This window comes from Caenorhabditis remanei, chromosome II (assembly GCF_010183535.1).
Source record: "Caenorhabditis remanei strain PX506 chromosome II, whole genome shotgun sequence".
In the NCBI taxonomy this organism is placed as follows: Eukaryota; Metazoa; Nematoda; class Chromadorea; order Rhabditida; family Rhabditidae; genus Caenorhabditis; species Caenorhabditis remanei.
Genome location: NC_071329.1, coordinates 6622332 through 6640815, shown reverse-complemented (window position 1 = coordinate 6640815; position 18484 = coordinate 6622332). Strand labels below are relative to the sequence as shown.

Sequence of the window (18484 nt, the reverse complement as noted above, 5' to 3'; positions counted from 1 at the left end):
AATTTTACTAATTTTATGCGTTCCTGTTTCTTTTCTATGCATCTGTTCGTTTCTATCCACTTTTGAGACCCAAAAATCGTTTTTCCTTTCCCTGAAGTATCACAAAAATAGTCAATTTCTCTATCATTGCCTCCCCAACTTTACATCATATCTACACTTTTCAAGGTATCTTTCCCTTTTTCTTTCTTTATTATTATCACGAAATCAGAAATTTCTTCAAGAACATCACCATTTTTCTAGTTTTTTCATTGCTTTTTTAAAATGATTTTTACATCGAATATTGGCTTAAACCCCATGAAATACCTATTTATTTATGTCATCCATAATTTCTACTATCTTTTCTTCCAGATGTCATTCAATTTTGTGTTTTTCAACGGTGATGTGCGGAGGGACAAGAAGCAAGAAGCAATGTTCAGGAGCTTGGTAATACCTGTAATATTTTAGAAAACTTCTTTCATGCACGCTTTATTCACTTGCACTAAAATTGTTAACTGTTAAAAAAAAACTTTTTAAAAAACTAACTTTTCATACGGAGAACTGTAAATTTTGGTTGAAAATAATCCTTAAAAACACTCAAACTTATCCATTTCTAAGTAGAAATTCTAACCTAAAACTCCACTTTCGCTTATAAAATATTGCATTCGACCTCTAGAAGAGGCTCTCGCACTCAGAAAACTCACTCACTCGATTTCCAGAATGAACGAGACAACTTCCTGAACAAATTGAAAGATATGGAACAGAAGAGAGAAAGAGAAGTGAAACAGACGGATGCGGCGAAGAAAATTCAGAGAATTTGGAGGGGACACAGGGCGAGAAACGCATTGAGACTACAATTTCGAGCAGAGTTTGATGCGATTTCAGAGGCACAGAGAGGCACAGAGGTAGGGGATTTTCCTCCTGAAAATCAACAATCTCCGGACTTGCAAACCCTGCCAAAACGGGTCGGGCGCGTAGCTCCCTTATAACACAATTTTATAGGCTGAAAAATATACCAAAATGTAGATCTCGGGGAGTTCTGTATCGGTAACCTACTACGGGCCGGATGGCGGATCCCTGATGTGCCGCGGGCCGGGAAAAAGTGCCAAAAAACGCGAAAATGACCAAAAAGTCATTCTAGCCCGGCCTGCGACACATTAACGAATAGCCATCCGGCCCGTAGTAGGTCACAGATATAGAACTCGTCGAGATCTTCATTTTGGTAAATTTTTCAGATCATCATTTTGTGTTTTAAGCGAGCTACGCGCCGGTTTGCAAGTATGACAATGTGAATATTTCATTTTTCCAGCAAATCATCCAAATGTCTCAACTGCTCGTCAACTTCTATGAAACTAAGAAAGACGAGGAACGACTGGTTATGTTGCTCGCTGAGCTCGTGAAATCACGAACCGCAGATAAGGCATTCGAGCAAAGGATTCGTGATACTCAACGACTTCTTTTGGCTCGTTGTTGCGTCAAATTTGTACAGCAAGCGACAGAGAACACAATATTCTTCCATGTGTTCAGGTAGGAGCTGGAGGGATTAAAAAAAGTTTTCTCAAACATAATTTTCAGATATCTCGAAGACTACGTCACTTGCCATGCTCATCTCTACGAAGCGATCTCTCAACTCGGTCTATTCGAAGCGGAATTCCATCTTCTGGAGGCTCTCATCGGAAAACCAGAGAATAATAATATCCAGAAAATGTCACTTACTCCACGTCATCTTCAATTACTTACTAGAATTTTTGAGGTTTTTGTGGTAAGAATCAGTATATTTAGAAGTGTATCTCATTTTTTGACTTCAGAATCCATCCCGTGCCACTCCAATCTCTGTGAAAGTGGCCGATCGGCTACTCAAAACACTATGTGTCAATATTACAGATCTCAATTTTGTCAACTATATACTGTATTATATCAAAGATCATATCAGGCTGAGTTGGTGAGTTTCGAATGGACATCTGGATATACAGACAGACATTATATTCATTTAATTTTCAGTCCAAACTTCCCCGTTCTCTTCGAAGCAATCCGATCAGCTGATATTCCAAATGGATGGAAAGCTCGTCCGGAGCAAATCGAGACGGCTTCAATCCGACTCCGTTCGATTCTCATATCATTCGTTGAGCATATCGATAAGACAAATGCAGACGATTTAGTGCAGTATTTCAATTCTCTTGGTCCATTCTTGGTGACTCATTCGGCGGTTACACGAGATCTGAATGTGAAAGAGGACTTGTCAGAGTTCGGACGGTTGCGAACGGCTATAAACAAACATTTGATGGAGAGCTGTGAGAGCACGTTGACTTCCATTCAATTCAGAAGAGCCGCGTGTGCTTATGGTAAGTATTGAGGGAGTACTGGGCTGAAAATCTTGAAATGGAAGTGAACTGACTAAAAAAAGGTGAAAAACTACGAAAATAACGACGATTTTTCATGAAAATCGTCAAAAATAGGCAAAAATCTATCAAAAATCCTTTTTTCTTCTCGAGTTCAGTTGGTTTCAGGCTTGCAACGGGCCGGATCTCAGTACAAAAACTTGGAAATTTGAATATTTTAGAAATATTTTAAGTTTTTTTTTCAAAAAAGTCGAATGTTTTCAACTATCGATTACAACTAAAGCGTATATAGTTTTTTCCACTATTTTTGATAAAATTTTCAAAAACTTTCGTAAATTTTGAGAAAAATTGTGCACATTTTTGACTCCGGTCCGAAATATTGAAAGTCTGGTTGGTTTAAAAGCTTTTTTCGCTAATCTTTTGACATTTTCAAGCGAAGTTATCTTTGTTCTCAGTTTTTCTTATACTTTTTAGACTTGGTTGAAACCAATTCTCATGCAAGTTCATTTGTATTCTTCGGGATGTTCTAGTCTTATTTAATTCAATGGTTTTCCCCCACATTCTAATCTCCACCAGCTTTAGCAAACACATCGAAAGTCAGTGTGTCGACACTTATCTCACTCAAAAAGTACTTTTCTCAATACTTGGATCTCTTGGCGTCATCTAACACTTTCGTCGAATCGTGAGTTATTCCCAACGACTCTTCAACCTCACTCTTCTATTTTCAGACTCTATGGCTTCATTTCCTCATCGTGTCGTGATGGTCACTTCGATACGGGTAATCAGGTCTCTCCGAAAATCAATGCACTCGAACTGTTCTGTAATTGTTTGACGAAACGTGTCTCGTCGGTCGCTGATTCTGACTTCGATCCGGTTGCAATCTTTGTGGATTTCGATAATACTGTAGAGTTCTTGAGAGATACTGCTATCAAATTGATTCATGTCATGTATCCACAACTTGAGAATTCTGCAATTTATACTGGGAATTCGAAGCAGAAAATGGAGAAGGCTGAGGCGGTAAGCCCTATAAATACAGAGTGTAAATCTATAATTTTATGAGTTTAGGAGTGGAAAAGTGTGACGGAATCGGTGTTCTCAATTCTCGGTGCAATCTATCAAAAGGATATTCGTATCAAATATTTCCCAGAAGGATTCTGGACGAATCACGGAAGAGAAGTATTGAGTGGATTGGGAGATCAACGGAGACTTCCGAGACGGCGTCTGCCGAATGGACGGGTTCTTCAGGAGTAAGTAATCTGAAAAGTAGCGGAGCTTGGCTGGAAATTTCAGAAAAACTCTGAGAGTTGATATCTATTATAATTTTGCGTTTAAAAGAGCAAAGATGAATGAAAATAAGAAATTGTGTCTCATTTTTGTTGAAAAAATAACTTGCAAACCCTTTTTTCTAGATTTTTCACTACCGGGCCGGTCCGAAATCAAAAATCGGAGATTATCGGACCAGGCCGTATTCAAAAATCACCAAAATTTGAATTTTTTTCTTTAAAAGTCTAGTTTTTGAATAAAAAATTTAAAATTCAATTAAAAAGCGAATATGTATGATAATCTAAGCACTTCAACTCTGAATTTACGAAAAATTTCAAAAAATAGGTACCGATTTTTGAATCCGGCTGGGCCCGATTTTTGAAAAGTCCGCTTTTTTATTTATTTTAGCAGAAATTTCGCTCTGAAAAACCAAAAATGAGACCGCAATCACCGCTAAATGTTCCAAAAACTAGTCAAAACTTGCTTCTTTCCATAAAATTCATTTCCAGACGAACAATGGATTCAGAATTCGTGGAACGTCTCTCCGCAATCTACGAGCACGACAGTGATTCAGAGAATGAGGACGAGAACGAGAGAGAAGAAAACGGGATGCTTCCATCGGCACTACGACGAGCGATATGCGTAATGAAACATATTCCGTTCATTGTTCCATTCATGGATCGAGTCAAACTTTTCCAACGATTATTGAATCAAGAACACGATAAACACTTCTCGGAGAATCAGCCACGACGGAATAGTGGATTCAATTTGACAGTGAGAAGAGATCAAGTCTATATGGATGCTTATGAAGCATTCAAACCAAAAATGGTTCAGGATAAAGGTGAGATATCTGGGGAAATTAATGAAATGGGAAGAGAAATATTCTAAAAAGCAACAGAAAACTGAACAGGCGAGCTTTGAAAAAGTTTTTTCTATAAAATATTGTATTTATAAACATTTAAAGGTGACAAAATCATTCAAATTTTTATAAAACCTGGACAAGCAATGAAAAGATTCGAAAATTCACCAAAATTAAGAAATTTTCAGTGTATTTTTGTGGAAAAAAACACTGTAAATTGTGTAGTTAAGCAACTTTTTAAATTACGAAAATCGGAAATTTTGTCTGAAAAAGCATCTGACATTACAAAAAATGTATATTCAAAACGTTACAAAATATTCTAAATTTCTAGGAAAAACATTAAAAAATCGCTAAAAAATGCCATAAATAGTTATTTTCCCGTCTTTTAAAACTATTTTTATGTTGTGAAACACTCTAAATTACTATTAAAAACATTAAATCAAAAAGAAAAAAAGCAAAAAACACCTAGCTCACGGGCGGGATTCGAACCCGCGTAGGGTGAACCCCGTTGGGTGTCATAGACCCACACCTTAACCACTCGGTCACCGTGATGGTGAGTCTGAAAAGAGGGAAACCTGTATTTCCCATTGGTTCCGTGAGAAGACACGTACGTGGGAAAGTGTGAATGATGGATGCTAGGTCATTCCTGTCATTAGATGGTCCAATTGGGGGTTTTGGGAAGATTTTTTTAAAGGAACATATAGCGAAAACTAGTTAAAAATTAGTTGAAAAATAGAAATTTGCTTATTTTCAGTGAGAGATCTCAAATCGCACGTCATTGTAAAAATGGTGAATTGGGCTGGAATGAACGAGTCGGGTGTCGATGGCGGTGGAATTTTCCGTGAATTCTTATCGGAACTTCTGAAGGATGCATTCAACGTGGATCGTGGGTTCTTCACAGAAACCGAGGGAAAACTTCTGTATCCGAATCCAACGGCTCCGTATCTTCTTGGAGCGGATTGTCTGTCACACTTCCAGTTTATTGGCAGAATGATTGGAAAATTGATTTATGAGAGACAGGTGAGTTTTGTGAAAATGAATTGTTAATTTCTGGACGACTGGAATTCCGGACATCCGGATGTATGGAAATACGAACAGACAGGCATTCAGACCAGGGCTGTGCGAATAAAATTTTCGAAAACTTCTTACCGAAAAAATCGAAAAAAAATTCAAACATTTTTTGACCGAAAATACCGAAAAATTCGAAAAAAAAATTTGAAGAATACTGTCTGAAAAAATTCGTTTTTCAGAAGCAAAAATGTCGAATTTGTATGGAAACTTGAGTATTTTAAGGAAAGACTCCCAGAAACCTGTTTTCGAATACAAAATTCGAAAACATTTCTGGAAAACATCAAAAATCACTATTTTTGTAACAAAAATTTTGTAACTTATTTTCGAACGGTTTTTTTCGAAAACTAACCGAAAAGTTTTTCACCATAGAATTTTTCGAAAATCACTGAAAAACTTTTTAAAAATTTCGCACAGACCTGCTCCACACAGATTTACCATAGATCTAGAACTGATATTCTTGAAAAAGCGCTGAAATTTCGAAATATCTGTAAATCGCTGAAAATGAGAAATCGGAAATTCGGATAAATATATCACCCTCTAATCCATATTTTCAGCTCCAAGAAGTTCGATTCGCGGAATTTTTCATGGCTCAATTATTCGAAACTGACAAGGACAAGGACATGGACTTGCAGCATATGAAGAGTTTCGATCCACTGATTTTCAAGAATCTCAAAGTTTTACAAAAGATGAGTGAGAACGAATTGGACGAATTGCAGTTGGATTTCAGTGTGGTCACGAGTGATGTTGGGTTGGTTAGAGTGAGTTTTTGAATATATATGGAAATACAGAGATATATTCAAATGATTTCAGAATGTGAATCTCAAGCCAAACGGTTCGAAACAACGGGTTACTGTAGATAATGTCAATGAGTACGTTCGACTCTATGTGAATTATCATCTCAAGCAAAGAGTGAGTCGTTTTCAGACTGTAATTTCCAGATAATTTTTCAATTTCAGATCGCCACAATGGTCGCCGCAATCCGTCGTGGAATCAGTGAAGTGATTTCAATCGAGTGGATGAGCATGTTCGCATCTCACGAACTTCAAATTCTGATAGCCGGATACGAAGAAATTTTCACGGCGAAAGATTTGAAGAAACACTGTGAAATGCGATTCGCCGCTGAGACGCTGGGCGACAGACAGTACGAAGAAATGTTCTGGGAGGTTGTGGACGCGCTGTCGAAGGAGGACAAAATGGCGTTTTTGAAGTGAGATTTGTTAAAATTTTTGGAAAAATTGAGTTTTTAGCTCAATTTTTGCTGTAAAACTTGGATTTTTCCTAAAAATCCTTAAAAAAATTCTCAAAAAAGATTTCCAGATTCGTCACCGGATGCTCTCGCGCTCCAGTCGACGGATTCAAGAGCCTCAATCCACGTATGGGAATTCTTGTGGTGAGTTTAACAGAAAGCGCTGAAGGCACGCCAGTCTATGATATTTTTCCAGGTTCATCCATCAGAAGACGAGCTCCCGACGAGTGCCACGTGCATGAACATGCTAAGAATCCCGAGATACTCAAACCGTACAAAACTCGAGGAGAAGCTCCGCTACGCCATCAATTCTGGAGCCGGATTCGAGTTGGCTTAACTCGTTTTAATTGTCTCTTTCGGCGTGTTTTGTGTGCTCTATTTGATTTATTATTGTTCCTCAAATTCAATCAATAGATCGCATTTGTACTTATGTAATATGTTTTGTTGTGAGAATCCCCAATGAATTATTTGTTTCGACTTAAAGATAATTATTGACTAATTTATTACAATGCAATATTAAACAACAAAAAATGGGATAAACAAATTGATAAAGTCAAAAAAACCCAAGCAGTAGGGAGGAGAAAACAAAAAAGAATTGCATCAGAAGCGTATTTTGAAAAAAAAAAGATATGTACAGTGCTGAGAAATAAAAGAAATTATCACAGGGAAGAAGAAGAAAAAATTGGAAAATTACATAAAAAATAATCTCGTGTTTAATTTTGTATCACATTCACTAAAAACTCCTCGTAACTCGTTTTTCCCGCGTATTTTTTGGCGAACTCGACGATCGCCTGTTTCCGACGAGTGTGTGGGAATGTGTAGCTGCAATAAATCATTTTTATAATCTGTCTGTGTGTCTGTGTGTCCTCCTTACTTTTCAATTTCCGCCACATCTCGTCGTGATGTGTTCAGAATCGTATTCCTGATGAATGATGGGAGATTTGCCAACGAGACGACGACTCCGTCGACAAGTGGTCCCGCCTCTCCGAATCTGAAACTTTTTTGGGATTGTTCGAGTACTGTCACGGAGTTTTTGGAGGTCTGTTAGTGTGAAGTCCATATCAGAGTTGGACGGAATTCCGACTACCGAGTTTTTCACTTCCGACTTCCGACTTCAGTTTTGAAAATTTTACTACCGAGTTCCGGAAAAGGAAGTTAACTTCCGACTTCCGTCATTCCATCACTATGGAATTTTCGAAAATTACATTTCGCAGAAATACGTGGAAAAAAGGGCTAAAATGACAAAAATAGGTTTTTTTCTCAGTTGAAATCTTATTTTCCACTGATTTTCGCGAATTTCATGAATGTTCTCTAGGAGTTTTGAGTATTTGCGAAAAAAGCTACTTCCGACTTCCGACTTCCGGATAAGAAAACTCACTTCCGACTTCCGTTTTAATAAAAATCACTTCCGCACAACTCTATTCCGGAAGTCTTCACATTTTTGAAAAACTCAAATTTGCAAAAATAGTCATTTTGGTATTTTTTGAACTCGGTAAATTATAGTTTTTTCGAATAAATTTGGTAGAATTTTTGGATTTTCAGATTTCCAAAACTTCAGTTTTTTTCCGGTTTTAAGACGTCTTCCTATCTGTCTGTCTGTTGGTTCATCGGTTTCTCCGGATGTCCGAACACATAAATTTATTTCAATTTGTGTGTATGTCTGTTCGGATTTTTAGAAAACTATTTTTGAGTTTTTTTGCGGTCTGTCTGTCTGTCTGTCTATCCCGATGTCCCTCTCTTACCTATTAACAGTGCCACGTGTCCGAATCTGGACAATTCCCGGTTCGACTAAATGAATGAAGATGATGTGATGAGCGACTTGAGTGTTGATTGCTCCGCCCACTTCTGGTTTCGGCGTGATTCCTCCGTTATTCAGAAGATCGGTTCCGTCGTCACACGAGCCGATTAGTTCGTCTGGAAAAGGGGGAAAATTATGTTGTGGGAATGGAAATTTTCAGAGAAAATGCGGGATGACCAGAAAGCAGAAGACGTGGGGATTCTGAATCTGTTTTCATATTTTGAAAATTGCGAAAATCGACCGAGATACAACACTTTTTAAATAGAAATCTTAAAATTCATGTTTTAGCTCGGCACGTTTCTTACAACCGCGCTCTACCGAAACCAAAGAAAATTGTGTGCAAAATTGAGAGACTCAGAGAAAAAGAGACATTTCTCAAATGGATTTCGGTGGAGCGCAGTTGTAAGAACTGTGCCGAGCTGATATATCAGTCCATTAAAAAAACAAGTGAAATTTTGGAAAAAGATTCAGAATCCTCACGTCTTCACCTTCCCACAAATACCAAATTGTTCCTGAATCCAAAATAAACTCACAAACTGGAAAATTGGTCATATCCTCCGGCCGTTCCAACCAAACCAACATAATTCTCAATGCTCCAGTCCGTCTCCCAACTGATCCATGTCCCATACTCGATCCTCCTCCAGCATACGGCCGGAAGTCTCGATCACTCAGATTCGAAGGACTTTTCTCGCCCGCCGTCCGTCTCGCATTCAACATCATATCGTTATGATTAGAAGAACTGTCGAATGATTTATCATCTGATATTATCGATCGATTGTTGTTTGATCCACGTCGAGAACTCGAAGCAGGTGACGTGATATTCTGTTTAAACATTCGAACACTTCTCTCCGTTGGCATCAGAAATGCCAACTCAGAATTGCTTCCCTGCTCGTCACACCACCACAGAGCATGTTGGATTCCGTCTACGATGTAGTGATCGACGCCTTCTGATTCTGTTTGCAGTTCTGGAAAATGAGAAATGAAGTGGGTTACTGTAGGCGAAGAATACTATCTGATTGCTTGTCTGTTTATCCGGATGTCCTGATTTCTAAACCTTGAATTTTCAGTGAACGATAGTTTGTCTGTCTGTTTCTCAAGCTATCCGGATGTTCCAAGTTTTCATTTTATGCAATTTTCAAGATTTAATTCAAAATTCCGGGTGTCTGTTTGTCCGGATGTCCTATTTATACACATTTTCGTGAGCTATACTAGCAGAACTTTCAGATTTTTTTGTCATTTTAGATGTTTTGATCTTTGCCTGTCAGCATGCGTTTTTGGTGGTTTTCGAAAAAATTTCGGATAGTTTTCGGAAAAAAACCATTAGAAAAAATTTGTAAATTTCTCCTGAAATTTTCAAAAATAGTGATATTTCGATTTTTCCTGAAATTTTTTCTAATTTTGTAATCAAAAACATGTTTTCGGAATCTTTCCTCAATAAACTTACAGTTTTCACACATATCCAAGACTTTTGTATCCGAATAATTCATAATTGTAGACAGTTTTCTTGATTTTTTTTTGAATTTTTTGGTTTTTTGGTCAAAAATTTTCGATAAAATATAGTTTCGATTTTTTCGGTACAAAGTTTTCAACAATTTTGATGTTCTGTCTGTGAGTCTGCAGCTCTCCTATGTCTTCCTTATGTCCGGATTCTTTTTTCTATTTGTCAAAGTCTGTCAGCGTCTCCAGAAGTCCAGTTGTCTGTCTGCCTGTCCCCCCGTTCATCCAGATGTCCCCCACTTACTTCTCTCCGTCGAATACGCCGTCGACCAGTGTCCAGTCCACGTGTCATGCAGTCCAATCTCGATTCCTTCTCCCAAATTCGACAAGAACATACAGAAATCGGAGCACGAATTCTGAACGTTCAACGCGTTTTCGAGAATGTCCACCGCATTTCGTTGTCCCTCTTTCACGTAGAATATATGGGCGGTGAGTTGGGTTCGAGCGGGTGCACAGTCGACTGATTCATGGAGATCACGATAGAATTTGTCACTGGAAAAGAAGAATGTGTCAGGCGCACCGTTCGCGCGTCTCTTACCTCATCGAACTATCCAAAACTACAATTTCAGATCCATAAATTCGGTCATTAATCAATCCGAAATCATATAACATCATTCGAATCGATGAGCACTTATCCACTGGTTTCAATGGAGCAACTATTCTCTCGTCTGGACGCATTCTCTCGAATACATTATTCCGACGAGATTCATCGAAAAACGATCGACCGTTTTGAGAGTTTTGTTGCTTCATTTCCTCGGCGATCGCCTCCGTTTCGGCGGTCGACTCGAGATTTCGAAACGCGTTGTCACTGAAAATTATTGCATGAATCTATTTGAAACTCGGGATTGATGGGGCACATATGACTCAAAAGTCTGGAAATTAGTTTTATGAAACATTTCGAGCTAAATTTTCTGAATTTCCAGACTAAAAATCGCCTATTATGAATGAGACTTACAGTTTACAAGAATTCTTGTAGAATTCCGGAGGTATCACGAATTGCTCCCCAATTGATTTCTGTTGTTGTGGGCGGGTAGGAGTGTTGGGACCTGGAAAGAGGGTTTTTGTAATAGAAAAATTGGTATATTTTCTTGTTTAGCCTTGTTCGAACTAGTATGTTTCAGTCTTACACAGTAAGAATTCTGAATCTTTCTAATTCTGATTTTATCAGACTTACGGATAATTATATGGCCCGATTCTCAGAAATATGAAAACACAAATATCTTTTTTCCAACATTTTAGAAATAAATTATTTTCTGGATTTCTTAAATTTCAGATTTTCAGTTTTCTAAATTTCAAAGTTTCTAGGTTCTCGGATTTTTGATTTTGCTGAATTTTTGATTCTCAATTGTGCGAGAATTCAGCGAATTCAAAAATCCGAGAACCTAGAAACATTTAAAATTAGAATACTGAAAATATGATATTTAAGAAATCCGAAAACTAAATAATTTCTGAAATACTGTTAAAAGCTATATGTAAAATTCATATAAAACCAAAAATTTCAGGAATTTTTGTTCATAAAGGTCATTTTCTAGGATTTCAGAATTTCAGACTTTTCGGTGTCAATTTTTTCCGAAAATTCTCATTTGAAGATTTTTCGGGTTTCAGAATTCAAACTTTACCAATCTCATAATTTATGGATAATCTGATTTCTAATTTTTTTTTCAAATTTTAAAACTTTAAATTCACCAAAATCAACACCACACCAACACCAAACACACAAAAACACAAATTACCATTATTATCTGAGTCGTAAGCCGCAGCTCGATCCTCATCAGATTCATCATAAAACAAAGGTTGAGAAGCGGAAGAAGAGGAACCAATGAACGGAATAGAACCAACACCAGTTAGAATTGAACCAGTTGTCACGGGAATGCCAAGGGAGGCGGGGGCGGTGCGAGTGGTTACTGTAGAAGAGAGGGAGAATAGAAGAGGAAGGGGAAAAAAGGTTTTCCAGAAAACTGGGCTGAAAATCTCAATAGGAATATGTACCTTTCGAAGCGATTGACAGCTTCTCTTGTAGAATTCCAGAGCCATGAGGTGCTGACGTGGCAGATGTCAAAGAGAGTTTAGAAGAAGAATCGGAGGCTAGAAAGGGGGAGGGACAAGATATTAGCACGGCACGCTTCTTACAACCGCGCACTACCGAAACCAAAGAAAATTGTGTGCGAAATTGAGAGACTCAGAGAAAAAGAGACATTTATCAAGGGGGTTTCGGGGGAGCGCAGTTGTAAGAACTATGCCAAGCTAATAAAATAGATAATAGAATAGGAAACGAGAAAGATCGGGCAGGGTTAGAGTAGTACAGGGTGCAGGATGGTAAGAATGGAAATTAATAGAATTCGTTAGTGAATTGAGAAAAATTAGGACTGAATGAGAAGTTGCAGAATTAGATTTTGACGAAATTTGGGTTTTCAGATTGCAAAATTAAAAAAAAAAACTTTTTATGGCGAAGTCTGAAAATTTAGATTTTCAGCCAGAAGCTTCTATGGGATGCCGTTATATTAGAGATACCATCGTAGTCCGGACTAGCGCTGTTCGAAATAGTTTTCAAAAATAGTAAGTTTTCGAAGAAACCGTTTGAATCTCAGATCATTTTCTTGAATTCTTTTTTCGAACTTTTCGGTTTTTTCGGTCAAAAATGTTCGGAAAAATAATTTTTTCGATTTTTCCGGTACGAAGGTTAAAAAAACCGTTTTTTCGCACATTTTTAACCAAGGAAAATCATTTCTTTTACAATTTTTGTATGGATAAGATTCGACTTGATTTCAGTTTCAGAGGTGCCCTACTATTAGAGGTTTGGACATCTGGACACAAATTTACAAACACACAGACAGACACATCCACATGCAATTATATTCACCTTGCAACTTTCAGCGGAAAAACTTAAAATTTTCAATGATTTTCCGTTTCGAAGATAGATTCGGACATCCGGACAAACCGACATCTATTATTAGCCCTTTTCTAATTTTAGTGAGCTTTTCATGCTTTCATTCTGCCATTATCAGCAATTTTTAGATATATTTTCTACATTTTTTCACTAAAAAGCCACATCTCTATAATTATTTTCAGCCCTCTAGCATCTAACCAACCTTCAAACCCATCAGTCGTCGATATCGCTGACATTGGTGTCATCGGCGGTGCTCCGACATCCGGTTGATAGTTCTCTGGTTTGGGTCGAAGTTTCGCCACTCCCGTATTCGCTCCTTGCATCGGAGACCGGCGGACGTAGACGATCGAGGCACTGTCTGAAAACATTGAAAAATACATTTAAAAAATTTTGGAAAAGTTTTGTCTCACAGATTTAGGATATCTGGAACAGGATTGTGCAAAAAACACAGAAATTTCTAACCGAAAATTTGAAAAAAAAATCTCTTAAAACCATCTGGAAATTATATGAAAATGATATTACAGTCACAGACCGTGAAAAAATGTTTTTAAATGAAAAAATGCTCAAAAATCTCAGAAATAGTTTATTCATGACCGAATTCATTTTGTTTAGAAAAATTTCAAAATTCATCGACTGTGTGTCCGAGAGTCCAATAATAATTACGCGAAAAATTTTACGTCGATGATTATCGGAAATTTTATAAACAAAAAGAATTCGGTCATGAATAAACTATTTCTGAGATTTTTGAGCACTTTTTTCATCCAAAAACATTTTATGCGGTCTATGACGGTTACTGTAGTACCATTTTCCTATAACATTCAGATGGTTTTTAGAGATTTTTTCTCAAATTTTTCGGTTAGAAAAATTTGAAAAGTGTGTCTTTCGCAAGTTTTTTGCACAATCCTGTTCCAGATATCCCAAAGCTGTGCGAAAAAACATTTCCTACAAATTTTCTATGTTTTTTTCGAAAACGTTTTACGGAAAAAATATATAAAAAATTTCAAGAAAACTGTCTGAAAAATTGAGTTTTTCGGAGGCAAAAATCTTGAATTTGTATGAATACTGTAATTATTTCAAGCAAAAACCCCGGACACTTGTACAAAATTTGAAAAAAAATTCAAGAAAAATCGTAAAATTCTATTTTTGTTACTTAATTTTTGAAAATTTCAGGAGAAATTTGCAAAATTTTTCGAAAACTATGCGAAAAAATTGTTTCGCACATCCCTGATCCCAATACTTACCGGATGGAATATCCTCAATATGCGATGCTTCATGTAACGACAAAAGTGTGTCTCCATTGACCAAAACATGCAAAAACTTTGAAATATTGATTCGATCCGATCCATATTTATGCAACAATCGTTTTTCATCCCTCAGTGGTCCTGGTTTCCGTCCGACGACACAGAACAGAGTATACATCAATGCTTCAGCTGCTTCTAGAACTCTCTGACTGGCGGCTTTCGGTTTGACAGCGTCGGCACGTGACTTTTGGAGATCCGGACTCTGAAAATCATGGATTCCGGTGAGTACGAAGAATGATTAACTTACAGATTTACTTCCAGTCACACCCAATTGAATCACATCACAAACTGTTCCAAGTACTCCAACACATTCGGCGAGCAACGGGGAGGCAGTGAGCCAGACGGCAACTGCGTTATAAGCGGCTACTACCTGCAATAACAAAACAATTTTCGGTCCAAAATTTCCGAAAAATTTTACGGCAAAAATTGTTTTTTATTTATTTTGGAAATTACTGCTGAAATTGTCAAAATTTAAGTAACAAATTTTAATTTTTCCTGAAATGTTTTCTAATTTTGTACTCAAAAAGAGGCTTCTGAGGATCTGTCCTCAAAATACTTACAGTTTTCATACAAATTAAAGATTTTTGGCTCCGAGAAACTCATTTTTTCAGAAGGTTTACTTGAATTCCTGTTTTCGGCTTTTTGCTCAAAATTTTTCGAAAAAAAAAAGTTTTTTTTTTCGATTTTCCGGAAAAGTTTTTCCCTGCTCCAGGGATGTGCCTATGGAGGCGCTTTGGGCGCTGAAAGAATTCAAAGTGTGCGAAAATGCGACGAGAGAGAGTGTGTAAAATCGAGAGTGTATGTCTGCGTCTGTCCAATTCGCACACTCTCTATCGCCGCATTTTCGAATTTCTTCAAAAAATGCGAGGCGCTCAACGCCACCCGGGCCCATACCTGCCCTGCTCCGGACGTCCACTTACCGTCGAATGAAGATCTTTTGAATGCATCGGAGGCGGTTTGTTGAGTTGTTGTTCAATGAATCTGCATAGGGAGGCGATGACGAGTGTACCAGTTGAAACATCCACTGAAACATCGGAAACGGGGGTTAGAAGGGGGTTCAGAAGGAATAGAAGTGAGAAATCAGGAGACAAAAATGTCAGTTATGATTCAGATCACTTGGATTCAGAGTTAGAAGACGTGAATTCGAGAACACATTTTGTGAATTCAGAATTAGAATCAGATGACATAGACTTGGATCGAAATACCGGATTCAGAATCAGAAGACGTGGGCAGGACGCCCAAATTTTGAACTTTCAGATTACTGAAATTCTAAGTTTTCACTTTTTTTTTAAATCTAGGAATATAGAACTTCGAAAATTTAGAATTCCGGAAATCAAAACTTTTCAGACTTTGAAAATAGAGGAAATTGGAAATCTGGAAATCCAAGAAACCGGAAGATCAAATACCTGAATTTTCAGTCTTTTGATCTTCGGGATTCTTGGATTACCAGATTTCCAATTTCCTCAATTTTCAAACTCCTAAACGTTTTTAACTTCCAGAATTCCAAATTTCGGAATTCTAGATAAGTAAATTTTCAGATATCCAGAAGACGTGGGCAGGAGGCCCGAATTTAAAACTTTCAGATTACAAAATTCCGAAATTTTGAAAACGACCTGAATCCTTAGTTTTTGGATCTTCGGGATACTTGGATTCCCGGATTTCCAACTTTCAAAAATTTAATACCATTTTTAGCTGTTCTAGCAGCTAAACAGCTAAACAAAAACTTACTGTTATTAAAAAGAACAGTGTGATGCACGTGTGAAATACAATTCAACACATCAATAATCGCCAATGCAGTCGAATGATCAATCGTTTCAATCCGCCCGAATTTATCACAAATCGCCGATAGAACTCCCCTCACAATCGATGCACACAATCCTTTCTCAGGTTGTCCGGAACTCGACGCCGTCGTTGAAATTCGAATCATTTCTTTCGTTTGTTCCTCATTTAATCCCAAATCGAATTGACAACTCTCCTCGACAAGCACTGCACAGAGAGACAGTGCAATATGAAGATTCGTTGGATCAGTCTCATTTCGAACACTGAACATGAGTGTTTTGAATATTCGAGAACGGAGATGGAGGTACGTGGTGGCATTCGATTTGAGACCAGTTGCTTCGGCGATTTCTGGAAAAGATTTGAAATGAGTATGGTGTCTTGGGCGCTGTTTTTCAGATAGCGCTGCTAAGAAGCCTTGAATTTTCATTTTTTTCATTTTAAGAAGTGGGTCTTGTTTATATTATCACGACACGGCCTTACAACCGCGCTCCACCGAAATTCCCTTGATAATTGTATCTTTTTCTCTGAGTCTCTCAATTTCGCACATAATTTTCTTCGCTTTCGGTAGAGCGCAGTTGTATGAAGCGTGCCGTGCTGATAGTAGCGCTACAGATTTTGGCTAGCAAATAAAAACTCACGAGGAATCTTGCTCATTCCAAAAGTTGTCGGCCAACAGATAACAGATGACAGTGCTCTCAAACAAGCTCTTCTAATCTCAACTTCCGAAATCGATGGATGTAATCTCAACTTGGAACTCTCAATCATCACAATATCCAATGCAAACAAAAAATGTGGAAGGAGGCTTTCAATTCCCGGCAGTCCCAATCGAAATAGATTCCTTCCGTAATAGAATAAAGTACACAACATGACACGTTCCTTCTCCACAAGACACTGGAATACTGTAGCGTAGAAATTAGCGAGTTGAGAGTTTGGAATCTTTTCATTCGACGATTTCGAAGTGATGATTCTAATGAGAGAGGCGAGAGCGGCGGCTCTTCCAGCAATCACTCCATCGACTAGGTGATAATCATCCGGATGTTTTTGAGAGTGACCACCAGCTGTTGACGCAGAACTCATCACATCGGATTCACCGGCGACCGAAGAGCATGAGCTTCCTGGAAAATTAAAGAAATTTAGGGAAGGGTTTTTTTTTTGTAGTTTGTAGTAAGATCCGTTAGTAGGGAGAGTCTGTATGTCTGTATGTCCGGACGTCGCAATGTTTAAAGCAATCTATGTCTGTCTGTCTCTCTGTCATGACGAAAAATTTTGGAAATTTCTCCTGAAATTTCAAAAACTAAGTAACAAAAATAGTGATTTTTCGATTTTCCTGAAATTTTTTCTAATTTTGTACTCAAAAACAAGTTTCTGTGTGTCTCTTCTTGAAATACTTACAGTTTTCATACAAATTTAAGACTTTTGTCTCCGAAAAACTCATTTTTTCAGACAGTTGTCTTGACATTTTTTTCGAAATTTTTCGGTTTTTTCGGTTAAAAAATTTCGAATTTTTTTCGATTTTTTCGGTAGCTATCGCTGTCTGTCTACCCTCTGTGTGTGCCTCTGTATGTCCGGATGTCCGAGTTTCTTTCTGTGTGTCCGTGATTCCGGATGGTGTCTTTATTCTCTTTCTTTTTTTCAAAAACTGTGTCTATCTATGTTTTGGTATGCCCAGATTTCCCGAATCCCAAACTATATTACTGTAGCCCCGTCCACTTTCTAGAAGTCACTCACCAACACTTTTCCTCCTTCCAACTGCTTGATGACTTAACACGGCACTACTATCCGATCGTCCCATCATTGGACTCATCGCGTCCGGAATATCGTCCAAATCAACCGAGTGTAAAGAGAGACCGGATATCACATCTGAAAATTGAAATTTAAAAAAAAATCGAAGAAAAAAGTTAATTTTTGTAGTTCGAATCTTGATTTTCAGTTTCTCTAGCCCAAAAACCTACACAAATCCGCATTTTGAAGTGCCATAAAAGGCTGTGATCCCCACAACGGATTACATGAATTCGATAAGGCGAGCTCTTGGATTAACGAGCGTTTCTTATGTTTCGGAGAGGGAAGTAGACGTTGCTGATCACGACGACGTCGACCGGGGCACGAATGGCCCCGGTGACGACGATGGGTGATGGTGGTAGTGGTCAAGGTAGTACTGAAGATTCAGTGGGTCATCAAATTGGAGACGAAGAAGCGGATTCAGAAGACGCGAGGAATCGGAATACGTGGATTCAAAAATCTAACTAAGAAAAGTAACCAGAATTAGAATCAGAATCAGATTGAAAATCAGAATCCAAAAATGATACTTCTGATTCAGAGTTAGACGATGTGAATTCGAAAACACACTTTGTGAATTCACAATCAGAAAGACTGGATTCAGAATCAGAAGGCGTGGTCAGGATGTCCCGATTTCCAAACTTTCAGATTACTAAATTCCAAAGTTTTCAAAAATGGTTCAATCCACAGTT

The 18484-nt window shown here is 37.8% G+C and overlaps 2 protein-coding genes across 2 annotated transcripts; one reads left to right on the top strand and one right to left on the bottom strand.

The window, feature by feature from the left end:
• Positions 1-348: 348 nt before the first annotated feature.
• On the top strand, positions 349-7091 carry GCK72_004892 (uncharacterized protein; the record flags this gene model as incomplete). Its single annotated transcript, XM_003117201.2, has 16 exons — positions 349-423; positions 696-881; positions 1286-1503; positions 1552-1738; positions 1785-1918; positions 1978-2318; positions 2898-2997; positions 3044-3332; positions 3381-3562; positions 4088-4419; positions 5192-5457; positions 6063-6266; positions 6319-6417; positions 6465-6715; positions 6826-6898; positions 6951-7091. The coding sequence occupies 16 exons, from the start codon at positions 349-351 to the stop codon at positions 7089-7091; spliced, it is 3078 nt and encodes a 1025-aa protein (XP_003117249.2).
• A 376-nt stretch (positions 7092-7467) lies between these two features.
• Positions 7468-17993, bottom strand: GCK72_004891 (uncharacterized protein; the record flags this gene model as incomplete). Its single annotated transcript, XM_053724936.1, has 17 exons — positions 7468-7576; positions 7629-7745; positions 8497-8668; positions 9086-9517; positions 10294-10541; positions 10588-10857; positions 11005-11095; positions 11783-11953; positions 12039-12134; positions 13139-13294; positions 14178-14439; positions 14485-14607; positions 15158-15261; positions 15966-16364; positions 16655-17131; positions 17745-17876; positions 17969-17993. 17 exons carry the CDS (start codon positions 17991-17993, stop codon positions 7468-7470), a joined length of 3384 nt encoding a protein of 1127 aa, XP_053589130.1.
• Positions 17994-18484: the final 491 nt, after the last annotated feature.